Raw genomic sequence first — 25409 nt, 5'->3', positions numbered from 1 at the left:
ACAGGTAATGAAATCTGCTGCTTTGCATTCTCAACGCCCCCCCTGCGCAAAGTTCCTGGGTGACGCAGTAGAGTATCTTTCTGGGTTCCATCCTGACTAAGGGCAGTGGCCAGGAAGTAGGATACACAGGCTCCCTCCAGCTGGCTTCACTAGAGGAGAGAAAAGAATCTGAGATGGGAAACAGAAATTTCATGTCACGATGAGCCTTGCAATTCTATTATAAGCTAAATGGAAGAGACTAAGCTAAGCCAGGACTCTGTGAACTTCAGTCCTATTCCTTCTGGAAATGCAGAACATTTCAGAACTTTCCCCACTGATTAATTGCTGTGGCCTCCAAGAGGCTATACAGTATTATTTTGTTTATTAACATTTTGCTCACACCTTTTCAGTAGTAGCATTTGTATCCCACATTTTCCCACCGATTTGTGGCTTACATTTGCCGTAATGGCGGTTGCCATTTCCGGGTAACAGAGTTCAAAAGTCGTTGCATTAAGGTGCATACGTACATGGTAAAGAAGAATATGTTATGGTATTGCATGTTGATTCCTGCGTGATAGATAGGATTGTAACATACATTAGGTCATCGACTGTAGAGAAACCATATTCAACATAAGGTTTAAAGTGAAAGAGGTTAGTCAGTCAAGTGATAAGAGTTCGATTTTTCTAGTTCATGTGTAGTCTCATTATTTAGTTTTGAGGATGAAAGTTATTGGTCTGCCTTCTTGAATAGATCAGTTTTCAGTAGCCTTCGGAAGATAGTTAAATCTTGCGTTGTTTTTATGGCCTTCGGTAATGCGTTCCATAGTTGCGTGCAAATGTAGGAGAAACTGGTTGCGTATGTGGATTTATATTTTAGTTCTTTACAGTTGGGGTAGTGGAGATTGAGGAATGAGCGTGCTGATCTTTTTGCGTTCCTAGTAGGCAAGTCTATAAGATCTGACATGTAGGCCGGTGCTTCCCCATGAACAATTTCAGGTACACTGGGTATATCTCTGTCCCTAGAGCAGTGGCGTAGCTATGTGGGGCCACATTTCCTCTGTGCCCCTGGTTTTGCTGGCAAGGGATCCCCAATCCTTGCCAGTTGAAGTGTTGTCCAGTGCCGGTCTCTGGTGCCGCTGCATTGCCTGCCCTGCTCTGTTTCACTAAAAGGAGCACGCCAGATGTGAGGGGAAGACAGAGCAGGGAAGGCAGCGTAGGAGACTGGCACTGGACAACACCAGCCGGCAGGCGTTGGGGACCCACATCAGCCAAGGTATTTGCTGTGGCAGTGGGTGGGGAGCGGCAGGGCAGCAGACCAATATGTGCCCCTCCATCTCAGGCTCTGGCTCCCTCCCACCTCGAGGTCTGGCTATGCCCCCACCCTAGAGGCAATGGAGAATTAGGTTAAGTGACTCACCCAAGATCACAAGGAGCAGCAGTGGGATTTGAGCCAGTCATCTCAAGATATCAAGAGCAGTGCTCTAACCATTAAGCCACTCCTCCACTCCATTGCAAGGCAGTGAGGTGTCATCATTTTTAACTCTCCAACTTAACAGCATATGGTTTCTATTGCTGACACCTTCTCATATAAAAAGTTTGCCTCTCTGAAAAGCTCCAAATCCCTTTTAAGGTATAGCCAGGAGACACATTGTCCTGTGTTGTGTTTTTGGCAAAAAGCTGCAGGAAACAGACTTTCACTGTGGAACTCACTCTTGGAGACAAATGCAGATAAACATTTAAAAAAAAAAACAGTTTTACAACTAAAGCAGATAAATAAAAGCAAACAGTCTGGGCCATGGCTTACATTATTCATTCACTGCATCTGGCACGTTAGTTCGTTTGTGGAAGGTGGAAAGACCCTGCAATTATTACAGGTCTGCACATCCCTTAACCAGTTTATCAGAGGCAGGTGTGAAGGGCTGATTACAAGCTTTTCAGAAGATACCTGCACTTAAGCCCCCTTTCTCCAAGTGTTAAAAAGATGGTAAGTGCCTTTTGAAACTTCACTGGTTTTCATGAAACCAGTGAAGTTTCAAAAGGCACCTACTCAGGGCCGCCGAGAGGGGGGGGGGGGGGCAAAATTCCCTGGGCCCGGGCCTCCAAGGGGGGCCTGGCGCCGGGGTCAGGTCGCCGGCGCTGCAGTCCCCCCGGTCTCACCTGCCTGCCTCCACGGCTCCGGGCCCCCTTCATTCAAAGCGGCAGTCGCTGATCGCCTCTCTTCTGGCTTTCCCTCCCTGTGTCCTGCCCTCGTGGAAACCGGAAGTTACATCAGACGAGGGGCGGGACACAGGGAGTGAAGGCCAGAAGAGACGCGATCTGCGACTGCCACTATGAATGAAGGGGGCCTGGAGCCGAGGAGGCAGGCAGGTGAGACCGCGGATTGCAGCGGCGGGGGGAGCGACGGGGGTGGCAGCGGCGGGGGGGGGGGGGAGGAGGCAGGGCAGGGGGGGGGGGCTTGCCCCGGGCCCAGCCTAGTCTCTCGGTGGCTCTACCCCTAACTCATCATATTACGGAGCCACAGGCCCTTCCTCCCTAGTCCCTCAGTTAAGATTGCACACATCTGATCTGCTTCTCACCCAGTTCAGGAGATGGGCACAATAAAATTTGTGCTCTTGTAGAAAGTTTCTGGCTAATGCCTTGACCACACAGACACAAACTGGTGTACAATTTAGGTTATTAGCCTTCCTGGGCAGAGACCTCTTGACTGCACCAGTAAATGCAACCCACCTTGAGCTCAGGTTTCAAAAGGCAAAGTAATTAAATCAAACAGCCACAACATTATTAAGATATACTTGGGGAAAACCCACTGGACGACTGCATTAACGCAATAACCCGGGTCTGGATTATCATGTTAATACAATCATCCAGGACCCGGCACACAGGGACAGCAGGAGAGAGACAGACTCAAAGCAAGCAGGCAGGCAGGAAGATGTTTGCCAGTGCCGTGCCCCACCCCCGGAGGCCAGGCCCGAAGAATTTTGCCCCTCCTGCCCCCCCCCCCCCCCTCAGCGGCCCTGGCTTGATGAACCTTCGGTCTGTCCCAGTATGGCAACGCTTATGTTCTTACGTTAAACAATCTGCCACCCACTGTACTTGAGAATCAAACATTTCCCTAAACTTATAGGGAGTAATTCTGTACAGGTACGTTAAGCACAAATTCTATCAGAGCAATTAAGCATTTATTTGGCATTATAGAATACTAGAGTGAGTCCAGTTACGCGTGTAACTTTAGCTGCGAGCGCTATGACAGGCGTAGATGCGCACACCTAAAGGCAAACCCCCAGATTTTACAAAGTGCGCCAAAATATCTGCACACAACCTAATAAGAGTAATGGGATAATTAACACCAATAACTGGATGTTAATTGATTATCGATATTAATTGGCACCAATTAGGGGCTGCACGCACATTTGGCTGCGTGCTATTCTAGAAGCCTGGGCGCCCACATCTTATAGCGTACAAATCAAAAAAGGGTGTGGTCATGGGAGGGGCATGGATGGGTCAAGGCTGCCCCCCAAAAGATGTGCGGTGTTATAGAATTCCGGGAATCCACGCCCACCTTATGCACCAGGATTTAGAGCAGCAAAAGAAAAAAAAAGCACAAAAGGGCCTCCAGAACTGGAACGATGATACTGTCTTTATTAAAAGTGACCCAACATGGGCCGTGTTTCGGCGCTCTATAGCGCCTGCCTCAGGGGTCTGGAATACATGCAAAATCCAAAATTACAAACATAACAACATCCAATTATAAAATCGTGTATTTCATACATATAAACAGTACATAAAAGATATATTGTATAAATACAAATAATAAAAATAAAAATAATCAGAATATGATAAAAAATAATAATATTACTTAGAACACTAGCCGCTATTCTATTAAGTGCGCTCATCCCGGAGTGACCTTTATAGACTAGCGCTGAGCTCTGATTTCTCAGCTCCATTTAATGAATCCAGCCCTTAGTGTGTAACTGCTCGACACGCCATTTCTCCGCTCATGCCCCTGCCCCTCTCACACTTGTGCGCTATATATTGTTAAGCGCATAACAATGCTTATGTGCTTTTCTACAATGATAGTGCTCAAGTGTAATTAGAAACAGAGAAAAATGACGGCAGATAAGAGACAAATGGCCCATCCAGTCGGCCCATCCTCAGCAACCACTATCTCCTCCTTTCCCTAAGAGATCCCACGTATGTGTCCCATGCTTTAAGTTCAGACACAGTCCTCGTCTGCACCACCTCCACGGGGGGTGATTCCACGCATCCACCACCCCTTCTGTGAAAAAATATTTCCTTAGATTACTCCTGAGCCTAACACCTCTTAACTTAATCCTATGCCCTCTCATTCCAGATTTTTCCTTCATTTGAAAGAGGCTCACATAGTAGATGACGGCAAAAAAAAAAAGACCTGCACGGTCCATCCAGTCTGCATATAAACTCATATGTGCTACTTTTTGTGTATACCTTACCTTGATTTGTATCTGCCATTTTCAGGGCACAGACCCTGCCCAGCACTAGCCCCGCCTCCCAACCACCATCCCCGCCTCCCCCCACCGGCTCTGCCACCCAATCTCGGCTAAGCTTCTGAGGATCCATTTCTTCCGAACAGGATTCCTTTATGTTTATCCCACGCACGTTTGAATTTCCGTTACCGTTTTCATTTCCACCACCTCCCGTGGGAGGGCATTCCAAGTATCCACCACCACTCTCTCCGTGAAAATATACTTCCTAACATTTTTCTTGAGTCTGCCCCCCCTTCAATCTCATTTCATGCCCTCTAGTTCTACCATCTTCCCTCACCTCCTGTACATTAACGCCACACGCTTAACTGGAAATTAGGAGCAAGTTGTGCCAGTTAAATCTGATTATTGGTTTGTTAGGCAATCACATTACGTGTCTCCATCAGTAGTCTATAACCAGTGCATGCAATTTTGCGCACAAGATTACAGAACGAGGGAGATAAAGCTGATTACAGCACAATTCCTAGTACACAAAAAAGGTAAAATGTTAACTCATGTGCAAGTTTAAAAAAAAACCATTAGATTTCACAATTTCATTTAGATTTATACTTCATTTCAGAGGAGAAATGTTTAGCGTTTGAAAGTTTCTCTACTTAATTGCTTCCACCGTTAGGAATGTGGAGGAGTGGCCTAGTGGTTAGGGTGGTGGACTTTGGTCCTGGGGAACTGAGGAACTGAGTTCAATTCCCACTTCAGGCACGGGCAGCTCCTTGTGACTCTGGGCAAGTCACTTAACCCTCCATTGCCCCATGTAAGCCGCATTGAGCCTGCCATGAGTGGGAAAGCGCGGGGTACAAATGTAACAAAAATAAAATAGATACTATTGGAGATTCTACATGGAATGTTGCTACTATTGGAGATTCTACATGGAATGTTGCTATTCCACTAGCAACATTCCATGTAGTAGGCTGCACAGGCTTCTGTTTCTGTGAGTCTGACGTCCTGCACATACGTGCAGGACGTCAGACTCGCAGAAGCCTGCGCGGCCACATTGGTGATCTGCAAGGGCCGACTTCTACATGGAATGTTGCTAGTGGAATAGTGCTAGTGGAACAAAAAAAAAAATGTATGAACAAGAGATCTGTGGAAGAAGACTGTTAAAAGAAGATAGTACAGCCAAAATAAAGAAAACAAAAGATGTACACCTTTCATTTCTTAAAAAGAAGAAAGAATGAGAGAGACCTAGGAATAAGCTCTAAATTGTAAGTAAAGAAATTGTGAGTTACTCCTTTAACTCTTCTGCTGAACATGAAGATGGGTCAGACCCTTCGCGTTACTCAAATCTTTTGAAACCAATACGAGATAATCCCAGAGCGCACAACCCAAAAAGGGGTGTGGCTGTGGAAGGTCCATGGATGGATTAGGGAGGACATGTGCGATGATGTTTGGTAATTGTGAACCCTATCCAGAGTTAGTTTTGGTATAATGGGCACGACAGTGTGACTGGGCACAGCATAAAAATTTATATAAAAATATTAGAAAATTTCGATACTGGTGACATTAAGAATCGAATGATATCCAACACCAGGTTTATTGTTTCAATCCCATACTTAAGTAACCTAAAAGTGGGCGCCAGAATCGTCACTCAGTAGTATTCTACAATGGGCGACATTTATTTATTTATTTATTACTAGCCGTTGAGCCCGTAAAAACGGGCTGGTATTGGGGTTTTCCTTCCTTCCTTCCTTCCCCCCCCCCCCCCTGAGGTCGCCACCGCTACCGTTTCCCCCCCCCCCCGGAGTCGTCGCCGCCGCCGCCATCCCTCCACCCGGCCCGGGCCCTCTCTCTCTCCGCTACTAAACTTACACATCCATTCGCCGGAACGCAGCACGCACATCAGCTGAGCTGCCGTCGGCCCTTCCTTCTCTGCCTGTGTCCCGCCCTCCTGTGACGTAACGTCAGCGAGGGCGGGACACAGGCAGGGAAGGAAGGCCGACGGCAGCTCAGCTGATGTGCGTGCTGCGTTCCGGCGAATGGATGTGTAAGTTTAGTAGCGGAGAGAGGGCCTGGGCCGGGTGTGGGTGTGTGTGTGTGGGGGGGGGGGGGGTAACGGTAGCGGCGACCTCGGGTGGGCGGGTGGGGGGGGGAGCGGTATCAACCTCGGCGGCGCAGTTTCCCTCTCTGTCCCGCCGTCGTCATCACGTATTGACGCGGGGGCGGGACAGAGAGGGAAGTCTCTACTGTGCATTTGCGAGTGAGTCGGTCACTCACCGTTTATATGTTTGATGTTACATTTATGTCCCACGATTTCCCATCTATTTGTAGGCTCAATGTGGCTTACATAGTACCGGAGAGGCCTTTGCAGGCTCCGGTGTGAACAAATACAGGGTGATGTTGTGGTAAGATCAAGTTCATGTGGCACAGCCACATTAGGGAATCATACAACGGAAGAGTTGTGTTATGTCCATTGCGTTCTTTAGTTCTGTTGTGTTGCAGAGATCAGGCATTTATGTTGGATCGGTAGGGTTTGCCTTTTTAAACAGGTTCGTTTTTAGTGTTTTCCGGAAGTTTAGGTGGTCGTTCGTAGTTTTCAAGGCCTTTGGTAATGCGTTCCACAGTTGTGTGCTTATGTAGGAAAAACTGGACGCGTAAGTTGATTTGTATTTGAGTCCTGAATCTAACCCCTGATGATCAATCTCTTCAGCTGCTTTGAGTGCGTATGATAACAGGCTCTTATGTCCAATTCCCAGGATTAAATTTTCCTTTAAGTATCCTGATTGGGCTCCTTAATGCAAGAATGTCATCTCTACCAGAGTTCTTAAAGCATTCATCTAACACTCAATAAATAAAAGCTCCAGATTAAATCTGATTTTCTCTCCATTTTATAATTGTCCAATTACGCATCGAGCTCGTTCAAATAATTCTGCCTTAAAGGCTTTGCCTAAGCAAGGCAAGTCTAAATCTAGCAACGCTGTAACTAGATGATGTGACATTCAATCGGCAGCGTACATACTTTAATTGACAACCCGAGGTGGAGCAACCACCTCCTCCAAGCAAGGGGCTGCTCTCTGCTCTGCGTACGTCTAGTAGCGCTATAGAAATGATAAGTAGTAGTAGCAGTGGCTCTGCTGATCTCCTGTCCCCGTGCAGGACGTCAGAAACAGAAGGAAGCCTTGCGCGGGAAGAAGAGGACCTCGGCTGGCGGGGGTTGGGGTCCCCCACCAGCCAAGGTAGGCGACGGCGGGTTGGCGGCGGGAGGGGGGGTCGAGAGGGTCGTCAGCAGGGAGGGCAAAGTTGGTGGTGGTGTCGGCGGTGTCGGCAATGGCAGGGGGGGGGGTCGGCGGCACTGGGGGGGGGCTAAAATGTGCCCCCTCACCTCGGGCTCTGGACCCCCCTCCCGCCGAAGTCTGGCTACGCCCCTGGTAGTAACACTGCATGAGAAGGCGGCCACTAATCTGAGGGAAATCCCATGGGTCAGTATATCAGCTTTTAGATTTGTATCTGAGGCAATGGAAGCAGAAGTGACTTCCCTAAAACCTACAAGGAGGCACCAGTGGGAAAAGCTGAATTTGAATCCTGCCTCTCCTGCTTCCCAGCTCCTGACCCCTCCCCTCCATTGGCAGTTTTTGAATCAGAATATGGAGTGGACTGTTCAAGGGCTTGCTCTGGTTTCCACTTCTCCGGACAGACTACTCACCAGGTTAACAAAGTCCTGATAGCAGATTTTCCCATCAGAGTTGCTGTCTGCCAAAGCAAAGAGAACTTCCAGCTTGTGCGGGTCCAGCTCTGCACCATGGCTGTGTAGCAGTTTCCAAAAATTGTCAGTGCTGATGTAACCAGTGTTATCGGGGTCAAACTGAGAAAAAGAAAAAAAAGAAAGAATTAAACACCAAGACAAATGCATTTACAGTGTAACATAGAGGCATATTTTCAAAGCACTTAGCCTCCCAAAGTTCCATAGAAACCTATGGAACTTAGCCTCCCAAAGTGCTTTGAAAATAAGCCTGATAGTAACATAGTAGATGACGGCAGAAAAAGACCTGCACGGTCCATCCAGTCTGCCCAACAAGATAAACTCATATGTACTAGTTTTTGTGTATACCTTACCTTGATTTACACCTGTCTTTTTCAGGGCACAGACCGTATAAGTCCGCCCAGTACTATCCCCGCCTCCCACCCACCAGCACCGCCTCCCACCACCGGCTCTGGCACAGACCATATAAGTCTGCCCAGCACTATCCCCGCCGCCCACCCACCAGCCCCGGCACAGACCGGATAAGTCTGCCCAGCACTAGCCCCGCCTCCCACCCACCGGCTCTGCCACCCATTCTAGGCTAAGCTCCTGAGGATCCCTTCCTTCTGAACAGGATTCCTTTATGTTTATCCCACGCATGTTTGAATTCCGTTACCGTTTTCATCTCCACCACCTCCCGCGGGAGGGCATTCCAAGCATCCACCACCCTCTCCGTGAAAAAATACTTCCTGACATTTTTCTTGAGTCTGCCCCCCTTCAATCTCATTTCATGCCCTCTCGTTCTACCGCCTTCCCATCTCCGGAAAAGGTTTGTTTGCGGATTAATACCTTTCAAATATTTGAACGTCTGTATCATATCACCCCTGTTTCTCCTTTCCTCCAGGGTATACAGTGGTGTGATATACAGGCCTCCTTCACAGACAGAAGAAGCGGACAGAGATTTAATTGAAGACATTCAAAATATAGCTGTAAAGGGGGAAGTACTAGCTTTATTGCGTGCCCCCTAGTCCTAATATTTTTGGAAAGAGTAAACAAGCGATTCACATCTACCAGTTCCACTCCACTCAGAGCCAGCATGAAAACAGCAAGCTACCAATTCTCTATGCTGCCAAAATCCACAGCCTGAGGGCTGCTAAGCTGAAAAGCATCCAGGCCAGGGAACGTCCAACTGCAGTACTTATGTCAGCTCGAGCCCAGTCCACCTCGGCTCTGCCTTCATACTTCAGTAAGCAAATCTAACCCAAGCACAGGGACCCAGGAAGTCCCCGTACCGCCTGTTACAAAAGGACATCAAGACTAATTTCATGCTAGACTTCCTCTCTGTTTCAACCCCAGTTCCTCTCTGCTCAATTCTTCAACCTTCTCCTCCCCTTCCCCCCCCCCCCCCCCCCCCCCCGTGAAACTCAACCAAAAATGCAAATAAATATGCTAATGAGCACAAATGTAAAAACCTGGAATTTCTCCCCATTTTTAATCCTTTAGACTACTACTGAATCGGATGTTTCAGCGAGCTCTGCTTCATCAGTGCGTTGGGAAAAAAGTGGAAACAAAACTACAGCTCAGATTCAGAAGACACCAATAAAGATGGGAAGGGTAATTCTGTCAGCTTGGTGCCTCACGTTTACACACGTTATCCCCTGGATTCTATATAGCGCAATCTACGTTGTGCACGCAAATCCAGTCATATTCTGGATTTACGCAGGCTGCTTAATTAGTTAGCAAGCCAATCAGCACTGATAATTGCCACTTTTAACAAGCAATTACCGACCCTAATTGTCATTAATTAGAATTTACGGGCAGAACTAAGCGTATTCTATAACGTGATGCGCATAAATTCTAAGTCGTACAGTTGAAAAGGTAGCCTGGCTATGGGTGCGGAATGGGCGGGTCGTGGGCGTTTCTAAAATCTATGCGCGTTGTTATAGAATACACCCGGTCTGCGCATAATTTAGGCTTTGAAATTTACACCAAGCTTTACTTGGTGCAACTGCCCACAACTAAAATTTGTCATGCAGACAGGCGTTTGGTGTATTCTATAAACTGCATGGAAATTTAGGCTTATTCTATAAAGTACACCTACATTTAGGAGTATTTTATAGAATACGCCTAGGCATATTTCGTTTTAGAGCCTATTTTTTTAAACGTGATATATAGAATCCAGTCCATTAAAGGGGAATTCACTGGCTCCCTATCCGTTTCCGCATACAGTTCAAACTCCTCTGCTCCTCAGTACCTCTCCACTCTCATCTCTCCCTACACTCCCCCCTGGGTACTCCGTTCACTGCGCCCTTCTCCTCCACTGCTAACTCCAGACTCCGTTCCTTTTATCTTGCTGCACCATATGCCTGGAATAGATTCCCTGAGCCAGTACGTCAAGCTCCATCTCTGGCCGTCTTCAAATCTAGGCTAAAAGCCCACCTTTTTATTTATTTATTGCATTTGTATCCCACATTTTCCCACCTCTTTGCAGGCTCAATGTGGCTTACAATACATCATGAATAGTGGAAATGAATTAGAAAATAGACATTTAGTATTACAGAAGGATCTTGGGTAACATTATAATGATAAAACATGATAGTAGTATAACAAGCAGATATTATAAGATAATTCTGGATGTATGTAGAGGAGTTCACTTTTGTTGATCTTTGTGGTATACTTTTGATGCTGCTTTTAACTCCTAACCCTTACTCACGTGTTCAGTAACCTTATTTTATCATCCCCACCTTAGTAATTCCCTTATCTTTTATTTGTCCTGTTTGTCTGTCCTAATTAGATTGCACGCTCTGTCGAGCAGGGACTGTCTCTTCATGTCCAATGTACAGTGCTGCGTACATCTAGTAGCACTATAGAAATGATAAGTAGTAGTAGTAGTAGTCATCGGGATTCCGGAATCTTGCTACTCTTTGGGATTCTGCACAGAATCTTGATACTCTTTGGGATTCCGGAATTTTGCTACTCTTTAGGATTCCACACAGAATCTTCCTACTCTTATTCCTTATTTGTCCTGTTTGTCTGTCCTAATTAGATTGTAAGCTCTGTCGAGCAGGGACTGTCTCTTCATGTTCAAGTGTACAGTGCTGCGTAAGTCTAGTAGTGCTATAGAAATGATAAGTAGTAGTAGTAGTAGTCATCGGGATTCCGGAATCTTGCTACTCTTTGGGATTCTGCATGGAATCTTGCAACTCTTTGGGATTCTGGAATCTTGCTACTCTTTGTCCTTATCCCTTATTTGTCCTGTTTGTCTGTCCTAATTAGATTGTAAGCTCTGTCGAGCAGAGACTGTCTCTTCATGTTCAAGTGTACAGCGCTGCGAACGCCTAGTAGTGCCATAGAAATGATAAGTAGTAGTAGTAGTAGTAATATGACACCTAAAAAATCCATGCAAAAAACATTTCCACCGCAGTGCCTCAATTTAGGCGCGGTATATAAAATGCAATTAGTTGAAACCCTAGTGCCTAAATCTATCCACCACCATTTATACCAACAAAAACATGGCGTAAATCCCGGTACGTGGATTTAGGTGCAGAGGGCCATATTCTATAACAGTGCGCATAAATTTTGGAACGCCCATGACACACCCATTTCCCTGCCCATAACCACGCCCATTTTTGCGCAGTGCATTACAGAATACACTTAGCGATTTGCGCACGTACATTTTAATTATTGTCAATTAGTGCTCATTATTGCTTGTTAAGTGCTGTTAACAACGCTGATTGGCTTGTTAAGCCAATTAAGATATGCATGTTGTTATAGAATACGCTTGGACTTCAGCGCAGAATGCTAGGCGTGCTATACAGAATCCGGAGGCACATGTGTAAACGTTAGAATACTAGCATTTATGAGCCCGATATTCAGCCGGTGGTAGGCAGCGATTTTGCTGTTCGCCGCCAGCATAAAACCTGGATATTCAATGCTGGACATTTCCAGCGACTGGCATTGACTATCCGGGGTTATTTTTTTTTTTACTGCTACAAAGTTAACCAGTTAAGCCGATACTCAGCGCTAACCAGTTAACTTTTTAGCACTTAAAGAAAGGCCTGCTATTTATGTGGCCTATTTTAACCGCCGAACATAGCCAGAAACATGTCTGAATCTTCGCAAATTTACCTCAACCTGCACTACCCCAACTGCAAAGGAATCAAGTATAAGACCTACTATGGACCTAACTTCTCCTACCTGGGCAGCCAACTCTGCAATGCTCTCCCCAGATCTATCCGATCAATCTGCGACTACCTACCCTTCCGGAAAGCACTAAAAACCCATTTATTCAAGCAAGCCTATCCAAACGATCCAGATTGAACCATCTACCTAACACATACCCCCATGATAACGACATTGACCCAGACTACATCTCCCACCTTACTCCCCTTTCCATTGCCTATTTCTACCTACTCATCTCATCTAGTATTCTGGTATACTTAACTTTTACCCTCTCTAACAATATTCTGTATTCCTTTTACTGTGTAAGCCGTATTGAACCTGCCTTGAGTGGGAAAGCGCGGCATACAAATGTAATAAATAAATAATAAATAAATAAATAAATATCAAGTGCTGAATAATTGCGCCTAACCAGCTATGTCGAACGATGTAGCCAGTTAGTGGCTATCCGCTAACCACGGATATTTAGCGGGAGATAACCGGTTATCTGCGGTTAGGCACCGATATACTATTGAACCGGTCAGTGGCCGTGTCTGGCCGGTTAAACAGCTTTGAATATTTGGGGGGGGGGGGTAACTGTATATGTGTGCATTAAGCACTATTCAAATACCCACTTAACTTACACAGCGCCAGATTCAGTAAGCAGCGCTCAAAGTTAGGAAAACTCTGCACCACGAGTTATTCTAGAAAGGGTGCTCCGGACTGAATGCCCTTTACAGGCTTAGCATAGGTTCCTGTGCCTGCTGAAATCTGGGGTAAATCCTGGCATGTAACCCCAGTATTCTATAATATTTTGCTGACATTTCTGGAATGCCCCTGACACCCCCATGCCCCTCCCATGGCCACACCCACTTTTGGGCAGCATGCAGGACACTTTGGGCATGCAGTGTTACAGAACTGCATGTAAACAGATGCATGCAAGTCCAAATTAGTGCCAATTAACGTAAATAATTTGATAATTAATTTGTGCCTGTGTCCAAATTTGGGCAACCTTTACAGAATCTGGTGGATAGTGCATATTTGTAAGGGGGTGTACACAGGACCAAAGCATGGTGAGAGGGGAATAACATGTATAGAATGTTTGTACGTTTGGGAAGCTTGCCAGGTGCCCTTGGCCTGGATTGGCCACTGTCGTGGCTCGATGGACCCTTGGTCTTTTCTCAGTGTGGCATTACTTATGTACTTATGTAGGCTTTTTAAAAAAAATTGTATAAAGAAGGTAAAATCAGGGAACAAGGTGGAGGAAGGAAGAGGGGAGATGTCACTCCCAAAAGAGTGACCTCAAGTGGCCTAATGGTCGGGCAGCCCCTGGTTCCATCTGTCTCTCAGGGACTGTCCATTATAATAGATTTCTGCAAATAAACCGGCGTTTTATGGGCAGTAATAACTTCCTATACAATTGCCTCAAGGTTTACGCAAATAAAATCATGTGCACAGCCCAACAGCAAGCATAATTTTAGATTTTCCAGAGGGTGGAGCTGTGCGTTTATGCACATACTTTATTAAACAGAAAGCGTGCAGGTAAATTAAATGAGTACAAAGTTAAACTGCTCCTAACTCTGTGTGGGGCTTACAGCTTATTTAATAAAAGAAAGGGGAAAAAGCATTCATACCAGCCTCCTGGACTTAGGTCTGCTGTTATAAATGAGCCCCTCTTGATCTCTGTAACAGCCCTGGACCTGTCACGATTGTGAATAAAGTTTACCCTGAGAAGGTACTGTACAATTAGCACCTCCGAGTCTCATCTGCCTCTCCATTCTCTCTGTTGCCATAGTGAGTTTGCTGCTCTTGAATGATGCCAGGTTCACCCTACTAAAGGCTTGAAGATGCTGGTGCCATAACCCCAATTCCCCCCTCCCCGTCCCTCACTCCGTTCTCTGATCCTTCCATTCCTGCCCCGTTTCCCTAGATGGATTCCCTACAATAGCTGGATATGGCCAAAGTCTTGTTTATAAGACACAGTTAAGATGCTACAGTGTAATATAATTACCCCATACATAAATCCTGTTCATCCACCCCTGGCAAGTTGGAGGAAGATATTCTTGCACTATAATTGCTCTCCGGTGAAGTAATGAACTCCTAGGGAAATTTGGAATTAAAGCTACAGGGCTGATTTTTAAATGACTTATTCAGGGAGCAGTACCTGAGAATCTTTGCGGACCACCTCAGCACTATCCAGGGAGGTCCAGGTAGTGGCAATTTTCAGCACTGCTAGACTGATTAAAGCTACAGTCGCAACCTGGTATAGTCAATGGTGCTGAGTCACCTAGATTACTGCAATGCACGCTATGCTGGTTGTAAAGAGCAACTCATCAAGAAACTTCAAACTGCCCAGAACACTGCAGCCAGACTCATATTTGGAAAAACAAAATATGAAAGTGCAAAACCCCTAAGAGAAAAGCAACACTTGCTTCCCCTCAAAGAACGTATTGCGTTCAAGTTATGCACTCTAGTTCATAAAATCATTCATGGAGATGCCCCAGCCTACATGTTAGACCTGGTAGACTTGCCACCCAGGAACGCTGAAAGATCACCCCTTAATCTTCACTTCCCTAGCTGCAAAGGTCTAAAATACAGACTAACGCATGCGTCAAGCTTTTCTTACCTGAGTACGCAGTTATGGAACGCATTGCCGCTTAACCTAAAAACTATTTACGAACTAACTAACTTTCGTAAATCTCTGAAGACCTACCTCTTCAACAAGGCATACCATAATGTTCAATAATTGTAAATGTAACACATCTCCACTTTACCTATATTCGGAACTGTTTTCTTCTTATATCTGTTTGCTTGATTTTATTATCATACATGTTCTCTAAGCAACACTAATTGTCATCTTCTAATCTGGAATGGCGAATGCCATAACGGTATACTGTAAGCCACATTGAGCCTGCAAATAGGTGGGGAAATGTGGGATACAAATACAACAAATAAATTAACTATCCAGATAACCTAGGGCCAAGAAACGGTTGCACTAAATCTATCCGGATAAGCTATCCAGATCGTGGCTGAATACTGCTGTTCTCTGGACAGTGCTGGCACCTCACCACGCTAATTAGATATTCAGCAGCACACCATCTGGATTTTTTTTTTTTTTTTGCCTGCAGAGGATGACATTTAAAAAAAAAAAATGCTGACCGCAGCAAGCTGAATACAGGCGGTATATTCCTAAAGCCAATACAAAGTGTAGGTTTTGAATACCATTGATTTTCTCTTCGTCATAATAGGAAGTCAAATTATAGTCAATATTACTAAGATCTAGGATTCTTTGTTTCGATAAGGAACCAGTAACTCTTTAAACAGCAAATACAATAATACTCTACAATGAGAAATGTTACATCAAAAATGCTGAAACCTCTATCACCGCTAAGAAATTACAAATGGAAAGCTCCCTCTCCTGACGGGTAACAAAGGCTACTCCTCAAATCTCTAGACACTTTAAACCACGATTTCTTTTTGTTTCCAGAACAAGTTCTTGTTTTGCCAACCAAGTCCTTTCTCCTCTTTCAAAAGACACAAAACATTTGATCCTGACCGAGCCGGTCACTTCTTCTCCCTTTGTTGGTTAGAACAAATTCTGTCGTTTTCCATCTGAATGTACAGCACTTGCGGAAGGTTAGGTGCAAAGCGGCTGCAAGAACATTGTTCAAAGACCACCCACTTTCCAGCCCTCTACTGTGGCTGCTTTTCAGGTCCTCCTCTAAACCTCGGTGGCACACAGCGCCGTTTGCATGAATAGATTTGATCAAACACCCTCCTCTTCAGAGGAAGGGGCATTTTGATCAGCACATGTTGAATACCTTCCCTCCCCCTCTCCCCAAACAGCGAAGACCACATACCAATCAATTTCACAACACTACACCAAGTACGTTTTCCGTTAAAAGGGGAAAAAAAATACCCAGTAGTCTCTTTGGCACTGAGGTCCTTCATTTTGAGTATCACCTGACAGTCAGTTGAGAAGATCTGACATGCAGTTTTGTGGAGAACTTCTCGGCAGGGCCGGCACTACCACTGGGTCAGTAGAGAAGACCCAGTTGGGCCAACATGGGTCCTTCCTTGAGCACATATATATGCTTAAGGCTTGACGTGTCCTGCCCTCTTCGAAACAGGAAGTTGGAGGGGCAGGACACAGCAGGCCTTAAATGTACTTGAGGCCCTGTGTAGCAACGCTGATTCTTTTTTAGTAGACCAGGCCAAGGCAGATTTTGCTGGCCTAATGCAGCAGCAGCAACACTGAAGAATGGGGTAAGGGCAAGCAAACGGGTAAAGGAAAGGGAAAGGGATTTGATATACTGCCCTTCTGTGGTTACAATCAAAGCAGTTTACATGCTATTTACAGGTACTTATTTTATACCTGGGGCAACAGAGGGTTAAGTGAGTAGGTAACATAGTAACATAGTAGATGATGGCAGAAAAAGACCTGCATGGTCCATCCAGTCTGCCCAACAAGAAAAACTCATATGTGTATACCTTACCTTGATTTGTACCTGCCTTTTTCAGGGCACAGACCGTACAAGTCTGCCCAGCAGTATTTCCCGCCTCCCAACCACCAGTCCCGCCTCCCATCTCCGGCTCTGGCACAGACCGTATAAGTCTGCCCTCCACTATCCTCGCCTCCCAACTACCAACCTCACTTCCCCCACCTGCTCCGCCACCCAATTTTGGCTAAGCTTCTGAGGATCCATTCCTACTGCACAGGATTCCTTTATGCACATCCCACGCATGTTTGAATTCCGTTACCGTTTTCATCTCCACCACCTCCCGCAGGAGGGCATTCCAAGCATCCACCACCCTCTCCGTGAAAAAATACTTCCTGACATCTTTTTTGAGTCTGCCCCCCTTCAATTTCATTTCATGTCCTCTCGTTCTACCGCCTTCCCATCTCCGGAAAAGATTTGTTTGTGAATTAATACCTTTCAAGTATTTGAACGTCTGTATCATATCACCCCTGTTCCTCCTTTCCTCCAGGGTATACATGTTCAGGTCAGCAAGTCTCTGCTCATACGTCTTGTAACGCAAATCCCATACCATTCTCGTAGCTTTTCTTTGCACCGCTTCAATTCTTTTTACATTCTTAGCAAGATACAGCCTCCAAAACTGAACACAATACTCCAGGTGGGGCCTCACCAATGACTTGTACAGGGGCATCAACACTTCCTTTCTTCTGCTGATCACACCTCTCTCTATACAGCCTAGCAACCTTCTCGCTATAGCCACCGCCTTGTCACACTGTTTCGTCGCCTTCAGATCCTCGGATACTATCACCCCAAGATCCCTCTCCCCCTCAGTACCTATCAGACTCTCCCCGCCTAACACATAAGTCTCTCATGGGTTTCTACTCCCTAAATGCATCACTTTGCATTTCTTCGCATTGAATTTTAATTGCCAAACCTTAGACCATTCTTCTAGCTTCCTCAGATCCCTTTTCATGCTTTCCACTCCCTCCTGGGTGTCCACTCTGTTGCAAATCTTAGTATCATCTGCAAATAGGCAAACTTTACCTTCTAACCCTTTGGCAATGTCACTCATAAATATATTGAACAGAATCGGCCCCAGCACCGATCCCTGAGGCACTCCACTACTCACCTTTCCCTCCTCCGAGCGAACTCCATTTACCACCACCCTCTGTCGTCTGTCCGTCAACCAGTTCCTAATCCAGTTTACCACTTCGGGACCTATCTTCAGTCCATCTAGTTTATGTAAGAGCCTCCTGTGGGGAACCATGTCAAAAGCTTTGCTAAAATCTAAGTAGATTACGTCTATAGCACGTCGATGATTCAGTTCTTCAGTTACCCAATCAAAGAATTCAATGAGATTCGTTTGGCACGATTTCCCTCTGGTAAAACCATGCTGTCTCGGATCTTGCAACTTATTGGCTTCTAGGAAATTCACTATCCTTTCCTTCAGCATGGCTTCCATTACTTTTCCAATAACCGAAGTGAGGCTTACCGGCCTGTAGTTTCCAGCTTCTTCCCTATCACCACTTTTGTGAAGCGGGACCACCTCCGCCGTTCTCCAGTCCCTCGGAACCTCTCCCGTCTCCAAGGATTTATTAAACAAATCTTTAAGAGGACCCGCCAGAACCTCTCTGACCTCCCTCAATATTCTGGGGTGGATCCTGTCCGGTCCCATGGCTTTGTCCACCTTTAGCTTTCCAAGTTGTTGATACACACTCTCTTCTGTGAACGGTGCTCTATCCATTCCATTCTCAGGTGTACTTTTGCCAGTCCCTCGCGGTCCTTCTCTAGGATTTTCTTCAGTGAAAACCGAACAAAAGTATCTATTTAGCAAATTGGCTTTTTCTTCATCATTATCTACATAGCGGTTCGCTGTATCTTTTAGTCTCACAATTCCCTTTTTAGTCCTTCTTCTTTCACTAATATATCTGAAGAAATTTTTGTCGCCCCTCCTTACATTTCTAGCCATTTGTTCTTCCGCTTGCGCCTTCGCCAGACGTACCTCTCTCTTGGCTTCTTTCAGTTTCATCCGGTATTCCTCCCCGTGTTCCTGTTCTGATCTGGTCTGGTCTGGTAAGGGAAAGGGAATGGGAGATGCTGGACATCTTGAGGGTTAAAGAGGGAAAGGGAAAGGAAAGGGAATGGGAGATGCTGGACATCTTGAGGGTTAAAGAGGGGAAGGGAAAAGAAGGGAAAGAAAGGGAAGGGGAGATTCCTGGTCAACTTGGTGGAGATGAAAAGGAAGCGGAGAGCTGGACATCTGGCAGGTTTGGGAGTGGAAGGGGAGAGGAGATGCTGGCTACCTTGGGGTAAGGGAGGATGAGAAGGGGAGGGAGAAGGGGAGGATGAGAAGGGGAGGGAGGAAGAAGGGAAAGGAAGGGTAGTGAGAGGAAGAAGGGAAAGGAAGGGTAGGGGGAGGAAGAAGGGAGAGGAAGGGGAGGGGGAGGAAGAGGGGGGAGGAAGAAGGGAAAGGAAGGGGAGGGGGAGGAAGAGGGAGGAGGAAGAGGGAGGAGGAAGAAGGGAAAGGAAGGGGAGGGGGAAGGGAAAGGAAGGGGAGGGGGAGGGGAGGGGAAGGGGAAGGGGAGAGGGAGAGGGAGAGGGGGAGAGGGAGAGGGAGAGGGGGAGAGGGAGAGGGAGAGGGAGAGGGAGAGGGAGAGGGAGAGGAGATGCTGGACTATGTTGGGTAAGGTAGAAAGTGGAGGCTAAGGTAGAAAGTGGAAGGGAAGGAAAGATGCTAGACTATATGGAAGGAGCATACGGGTGAAGGTCCACCTAGGGTGATGTACCAGCTCTGCAAGCGAGCCTCTTTCAACTGAAAGGAAGCTCTGAAACACAGAGACACAAGATGAGGTGAAAATTAATAGTTTATAGTTACTAGTGGAACCATGTCTGTTTTCTCAACAATGAAACGGGCCCTAGGAAGGCTGTCATGTAAGCTTTTGTTTTCTCTTTCCCCTGCCCTCCTCTCCATGTCCAGCAATTCTCCTCTTCTCTGCCCTCCCATCTGTGTCCCGCGATTCTCTCCTCTACTGTCCTCCATCCCATCCATATCCATCAATTCTCCTCTGCCCTGCCTTCCCCTCCCCTTCCCTTCCTCCCTTCGATGTCCCGCGATTCTCTCCTCCCCTTGATTTGTACCTGAACTTTCTCTGGCTGGCTGGCGCTGGCTTCCGTTCCGTTCGTAACATCCCTCCTGACGTCAGCTCGCCTCCAGCGTTCCCTTCCCTCTCACTGTTACGCCCTCTGAGATCATTACGTCTTGACGCGAGGGCGGGACAGTGAGGGGGAATGGAACGCTAGAGGATGGCTGATGTCAGGAAATGTTACGAACCCAGGCAGCCAGACATGGAACGTTGGAGGTGCAAATTATTATATAGGATAATCGTCCATCAATTTAATATTTAAGCGATTTGCAGATACATATTAAAACTAGCTCAAGGAGGGTTGGAAAAATACAGTAGGGTTTTAGTTTACAATGTACGCATACATACATCCTACAGCAAAACATCCTACTGCACCAAAAATTTCTGCCTGAAATCTGAGACATTTCTGAGTACTTTGTTTTCCAACGGGATAGAGCTTCAGTGCATCAAACTCAAAAAACAGTTGAGCTCTTAATTAATGCAACCCCAGAATTCATTGAGCCAACAGCTCAGTGGCATCAAAGACTTCATGAATGTGTCAAAGTTGAAGGAGGACTCCTTCAACACAAATTATGAATTCACAAAGAAAAAAGCCCCATTATACTAATGTACTTTCAAAGCTCGTGCTAAATGTTTAAACAATTGCAAAGTATTTTGAAACTACGTAAGGGGTCATGTTTTTTTCAAGACATCGTGTATAAAAATGGTCAGACAAAATTGTTATTATTATTGAATTGTGCTAAGACACAAAAGAAGGGAGGGAAGTGCCAAAGGGGGGGGGGGGGGGGGGGAGAATACAAGCAACAGGGGTAGCTGCAAATGAGCTCTGCCAGAACCAGAGCAATGGACACAATCAGTATTATGAGAAAAGAAGTTTAGATTGTAAGCTCTTTGAGCAGGGACTGTCTTTCTTCTATGTTTGTGCAGCGCTGCGTACGCCTTGTAGCGCTATAGAAATGCTAAATAGTAGTAGTAGTAGTAGTTAATCCAGAGGGTAGGCCTGCATGAAGGGGCAGGGCCGCCGAGAGACTGGGTTGGGCCTAGGGTCGCCCCCCCCCCCCAGGCCGCCGCACCGCAGTCCCCACTCGCCCACCCCCCAGCCCCGTTGACAGCCCCCCTCCACTGCCAACGGGCCAGGCCCCCTGCATTCAAATCACAGTGCCTCACCTCCGTGTGAAAGCGCAGCAGCGGCAGATCACCTCCCTTCAAGCCTTCCCTCCCTGTGTCCCGCCCTAGGCGATCTACCGTTGCTGCGCTTTCACACGGAGGTGAGGTGCCGTAATTTGAATGCAGGGGGCCTGGCCCGGTGGCGGACGGTCGACGGAGCCGAGGGCGGGTGGGTGAGACCGGGGACTGTGGCGCCGGCCAGGGGAATTTTGTCCCCCTTGCCCCCCCCCCCCCCATCTCGGCGGCCCTGTGAAGGGCCAGAGTAAGTAGTAATCTAAGGAAATACCTCTTTACGGAAAGGGTTGTGGATGCATGGAAGGATCTCCACGTGGAGGCCTTGGAGATGAGGACTGTCTCGGAGATCAAGAAAGCAGAGGACAAGCACAGAGGATCTACTACTACTACTTAACATTTCTAGAGCGCTACTAGGGTTACGCAGCGCTGTACAATTTAACAAAGAGAGACAGTCCCTGCTCAAAGAGCTTACAATCTAATAGACAAGTGAACGGTCGGTCCGATAGGGGCAGTCAAATTGGGGCATTCTGGATTCACTGAACGGTAAGGGTTAGGTGCCGAACGCAGCATTGAAGAGGTGGGCTTTAAGCAAAGACTTGAAGACGGGCAGGGAGGGGGCTTGGCGTAAGGGTTCAGGAAGGTTGTTCCAAGCATAGGGTGAGGCGAGGCAGAATGAGCGGAGCCTGGAGTTGGCGATGGTGGAGAAGGGTACTGAGAGGAGGGATTTATCCTGTGAACGGATCTCTGAGGGAGAGGAAGGGATCGCGTATGGACATGCAGGCTGCAAATGATCTTGATCAGCCATCATTTTCTCTGCTTGTTCTCAATTACAAGCCTCACTTTTGGCCCAGATCCAGGGACCTACAGCAGCAGTTAAGATAATAATAATTTTGTATTCCTAGAGCCTCTAGCGTACCTAGGGTGGGGCGATTTTGTATTCCTAGAGCCTCTAGCATACCTAGGGTGGGGCGGTGGGGTCAGTCCGCCCTGGGTGCCGGCAGCAAGGGGGTGTGCGGAGCAGACACACGCTGTTGGCTTTACCGGTCCCCTGCCCCGGAACAGGAAGTTGACATCTGAGGAGGCAGGGAACCGGCAGAGCCAATACCACGCACTTGCCCCGTGCACCCCCTCGCTTGGAGGAGGGGTGTGTGCGCTGCCCAGGGGGTCAGCATGCGCTCCGCCCTGCCCCAGGTGCCATATAAGTTAGGTATGCCACTGCCTAGAACACTTTTTCAATTTTAGTTTAAGGGAATTTACAATATTTTTCAGGGATAGTAAGTCCCTTCCTTAAAGAGCTTACAATCCGAGTGGGAACCTGAGACGATAAAGGAAGAGGGGAGGAAGGGGACGATGAACCCTACATTTCCTTGGCTCATAGACCGTTGCTCTAACCACTGGGCTACTCCTTCCATTAGGTGTCAAAGTCACAGCTCAGATCTACAACCAACACAGCTAACTTCTTTGGCGTTATCAGATGTAATCACAGGTATGCACAGACCCTTTGGTTAAGGCAGGAAAAGTTACTTATTTGATATAACTCTCCTACCAATTTGCATCTGAAAGTTCTTATTAGGAAGATCACAAGCGTGAGCTATATATAGACGACTTAACCACTGTGGAGATAACAGGATGCAGACAGCGTCCCTATGGAATCAAACACATACACACTCTCCGAGTCTCTGCAGCGCTGCTCTGCTCTGTTCTGCTTCTGGCGTTTCAGCAAACTGATCATACTTAGCTAGACTTTGAACACCGAACTTCCACCAAATTTGGATTTACATCACAGCTTTCCAAAGCCAAACTGCATTACAGCTGCAATACAGTAATAACGCAGTTAATGCGAATTAATTGGCAATAATGCAGTTACAATAAATAAATCCATCTGGAGTTAACTACAATACACGTTAAATAGTAATCAGCTGCAAAGAATGCACTTATAACCAAAGCAGCTCATTATTATACAAAACAGGGGCGTAGCTAGGTGGGGCCACGGGGGCATGGGTCCCCTCTACTTTTGACCTCCCCCCTGCCGCTGACCCTTCCCCGCCACTTTTGACCCCCCCCCCCCCCCCCCCGCTGCCGCCAGGTACCTTTGCTGGCAGGGTCCCCTACCCCTGCCAGCCGAAGTCCTCTTCGGCGCCGGTCTCTGGCGCGTTCGCTGATCTGTTTCTGTGAGTCTTGACTCCTGACGTCCTGCAGGACTCACAGAAACAGATCAGTGAACGCGCTGAAGGTACCTGGCAGCGGTGCCGGCAGGGAGGGTCATCATCAGAGGTGGGGGGGGGGGTCAAAGTGGTGGGGGAGGGGCGGGGGAGTTATAATGTGCCCCCTCACCTCGGGCTCTGGACCCCCCTACTGCCGAGGTCTGGCTACGCCCGATACAAAATAAACAATGCAGCTTGTGTTTAAGCCAAAGAGATGCTGCCAACCTGATGTTCCTAAGGGAAAGTTAACATGAGTGACAGTAATCCCAGTTACCAAATTGAGGGGGCCAGCAAAGATTTTTTTTTTTTTGTTACATGAAAAAAACACTCTCAACTGATCCTTAAAACAGCGTTCACCTATCGCTTGATGGACACATGAAACCCCTTGGAAAGCCCTCCCTCCCCAAACCCCTGATCCTTTACTGCCACATCCCCCCTGGTGGTCTAGCACTCCCCAAACCCCACGCAATGGAAGACTCCCCACCTCCCCTAACAGAAGAGAGGGCTTGAGGTCCAGAGGAACTCCAGCTATCCCCTGGTGGTCTAGCACCCCCTCCCCCCAGTAGTCTAGCACCCCCTCCCCAAACCTTCCCCATACCCTGAAATGACAGGGGAGGGAGCAGCACTACCTCCAAAATGGTGACACCCTGCCCAGAACATCCTGGGATGCGCTGGGCGTGGCTTCTCAACCATATAAGGGAGTTTTATATGGTAGGGAAGCCCTATCCAGCGCATCCCAGAATGCATTAGGCAGGGCAGGATGCTGCCATTTTGGAGGCGGCACTGGAAAAACATAGTAACAACCCGCTAAATCACCAGGACGGCACCAGATCACCAAGGGACAGCTGGAGGACGACTGGACATCCAGCCCTCTCTTCTGTTGGGGGGGGTCGGTTAGATTGGTTCTTCCATGGGGGGGGGGGCAGTTAGGTTGGGTTTTGTCCGGGTGGGATAGGGAGGCTTTCAGATGCATGCTGGACAGGGCTCCCCAATGTTCTGCAAGCCCTAATGCCAGCTCCAAGCTGGGGTAGGGTTTACCATGGTAGCAGCGCCCTTGTTTGGCGCGCTGCCCGCTGAGCATTGGGGAAGAATAGTATGCCCTGTTTAGCATGCATTTGCATGCTACTTGCAGTCAAAGCCAGTGAGCGCATTGTTTCGTGTGCTCGCCGGCTCTGATCGTGGGACAGGAGCAAACGCGGGCGCTATTATGGCGCTAACAGCCTCTAGCACCCGCGTTTGCGTCTGATCATTGGCTCGTTAGAGTCAGATAAATGTAGTTGATGTAGTTTGTGGCCCCCTCCCTCCCTCCCTCCCTCCCACCCTCCCCCCTTCCATCCTCAGAGGGCCATAAAGAAACCAGTCTTAAATTAGATGAAGTCCAGTAAAAGAATATGCTTAAAATTGGATCATGAAAAAAGTATGTTCTGGAGCTCTGCCACCCCTTTAATCTTTTTCTCTCTGTTTTTTTCTTTTCTATTTTCTAACTGCTTTGATTGTTTGATGGAAAGGCAATAGATCAAGTTCTACCAAATTAAAAAATAGGGGGGAGGAGAACCATTGGTAGGGGGCACGTAGGGGTTGCTTCCTCTTAACTAAAGTGTGACCCCCAAAACTAGTGAAGGGCAGAAACGCCTCACTTCTTTTCTGCAGCCCCGTTAGGCCTCTCCACCGCCCGATCATTCCCCAAATCATTTTCTTGGCATCAAGACACAAAGTCCTTCCAGATTACCTTGACAGACCTTACAATTAAAAGCTCCAGTCAGCCTCGGGAAAGTTGTGCTCAGTACTCAAATGCCTCCCTGTCCTGGGCCTGTCCTCTATCCACTGTGCTCTCGGTTATTGTTTGGGTGATTGACCCTAAGGCTGTCAAACTTCATTTCCAGAGCACAATTCAACAGAGTAAGGGAAACACAGAGAGAGGCGAAAAAGGAATTAATCTTCCCTCTCTAGAAACAAGCCGGCTTCCACTCTCAGCATGGAGCCTGTGACCCAAGAAAAAGCCGCCGGGGTCCACATTATTCTACAGACCACATCATTTAAGCCAGCTCATCATTGTTACATGCAACTGAAGA

General features: G+C 47.2%; 1 protein-coding gene across 1 annotated transcript in view; it reads right to left on the bottom strand.

The window, feature by feature from the left end:
* The window catches only part of LOC115472269 (rhomboid-related protein 3-like), a 150261-nt gene that overhangs the window by 55050 nt on the left and 69802 nt on the right, over positions 1 to 25409 (bottom strand). Inside the window, exon 3 of the mRNA XM_030206484.1 lies at positions 8137 to 8295. Coding sequence (XP_030062344.1) covers positions 8137 to 8295 — 159 coding nt within the window. The remainder of the gene's footprint in view (positions 1 to 8136; positions 8296 to 25409) is intronic.

Source organism: Microcaecilia unicolor, chromosome 6, assembly GCF_901765095.1.
Source record: "Microcaecilia unicolor chromosome 6, aMicUni1.1, whole genome shotgun sequence".
Lineage (NCBI taxonomy): Eukaryota > Metazoa > Chordata > Amphibia > Gymnophiona > Siphonopidae > Microcaecilia > Microcaecilia unicolor.
Note: the sequence above shows the minus strand (reverse complement) of the source record. Positions and strands in the feature narration are given on the sequence as shown.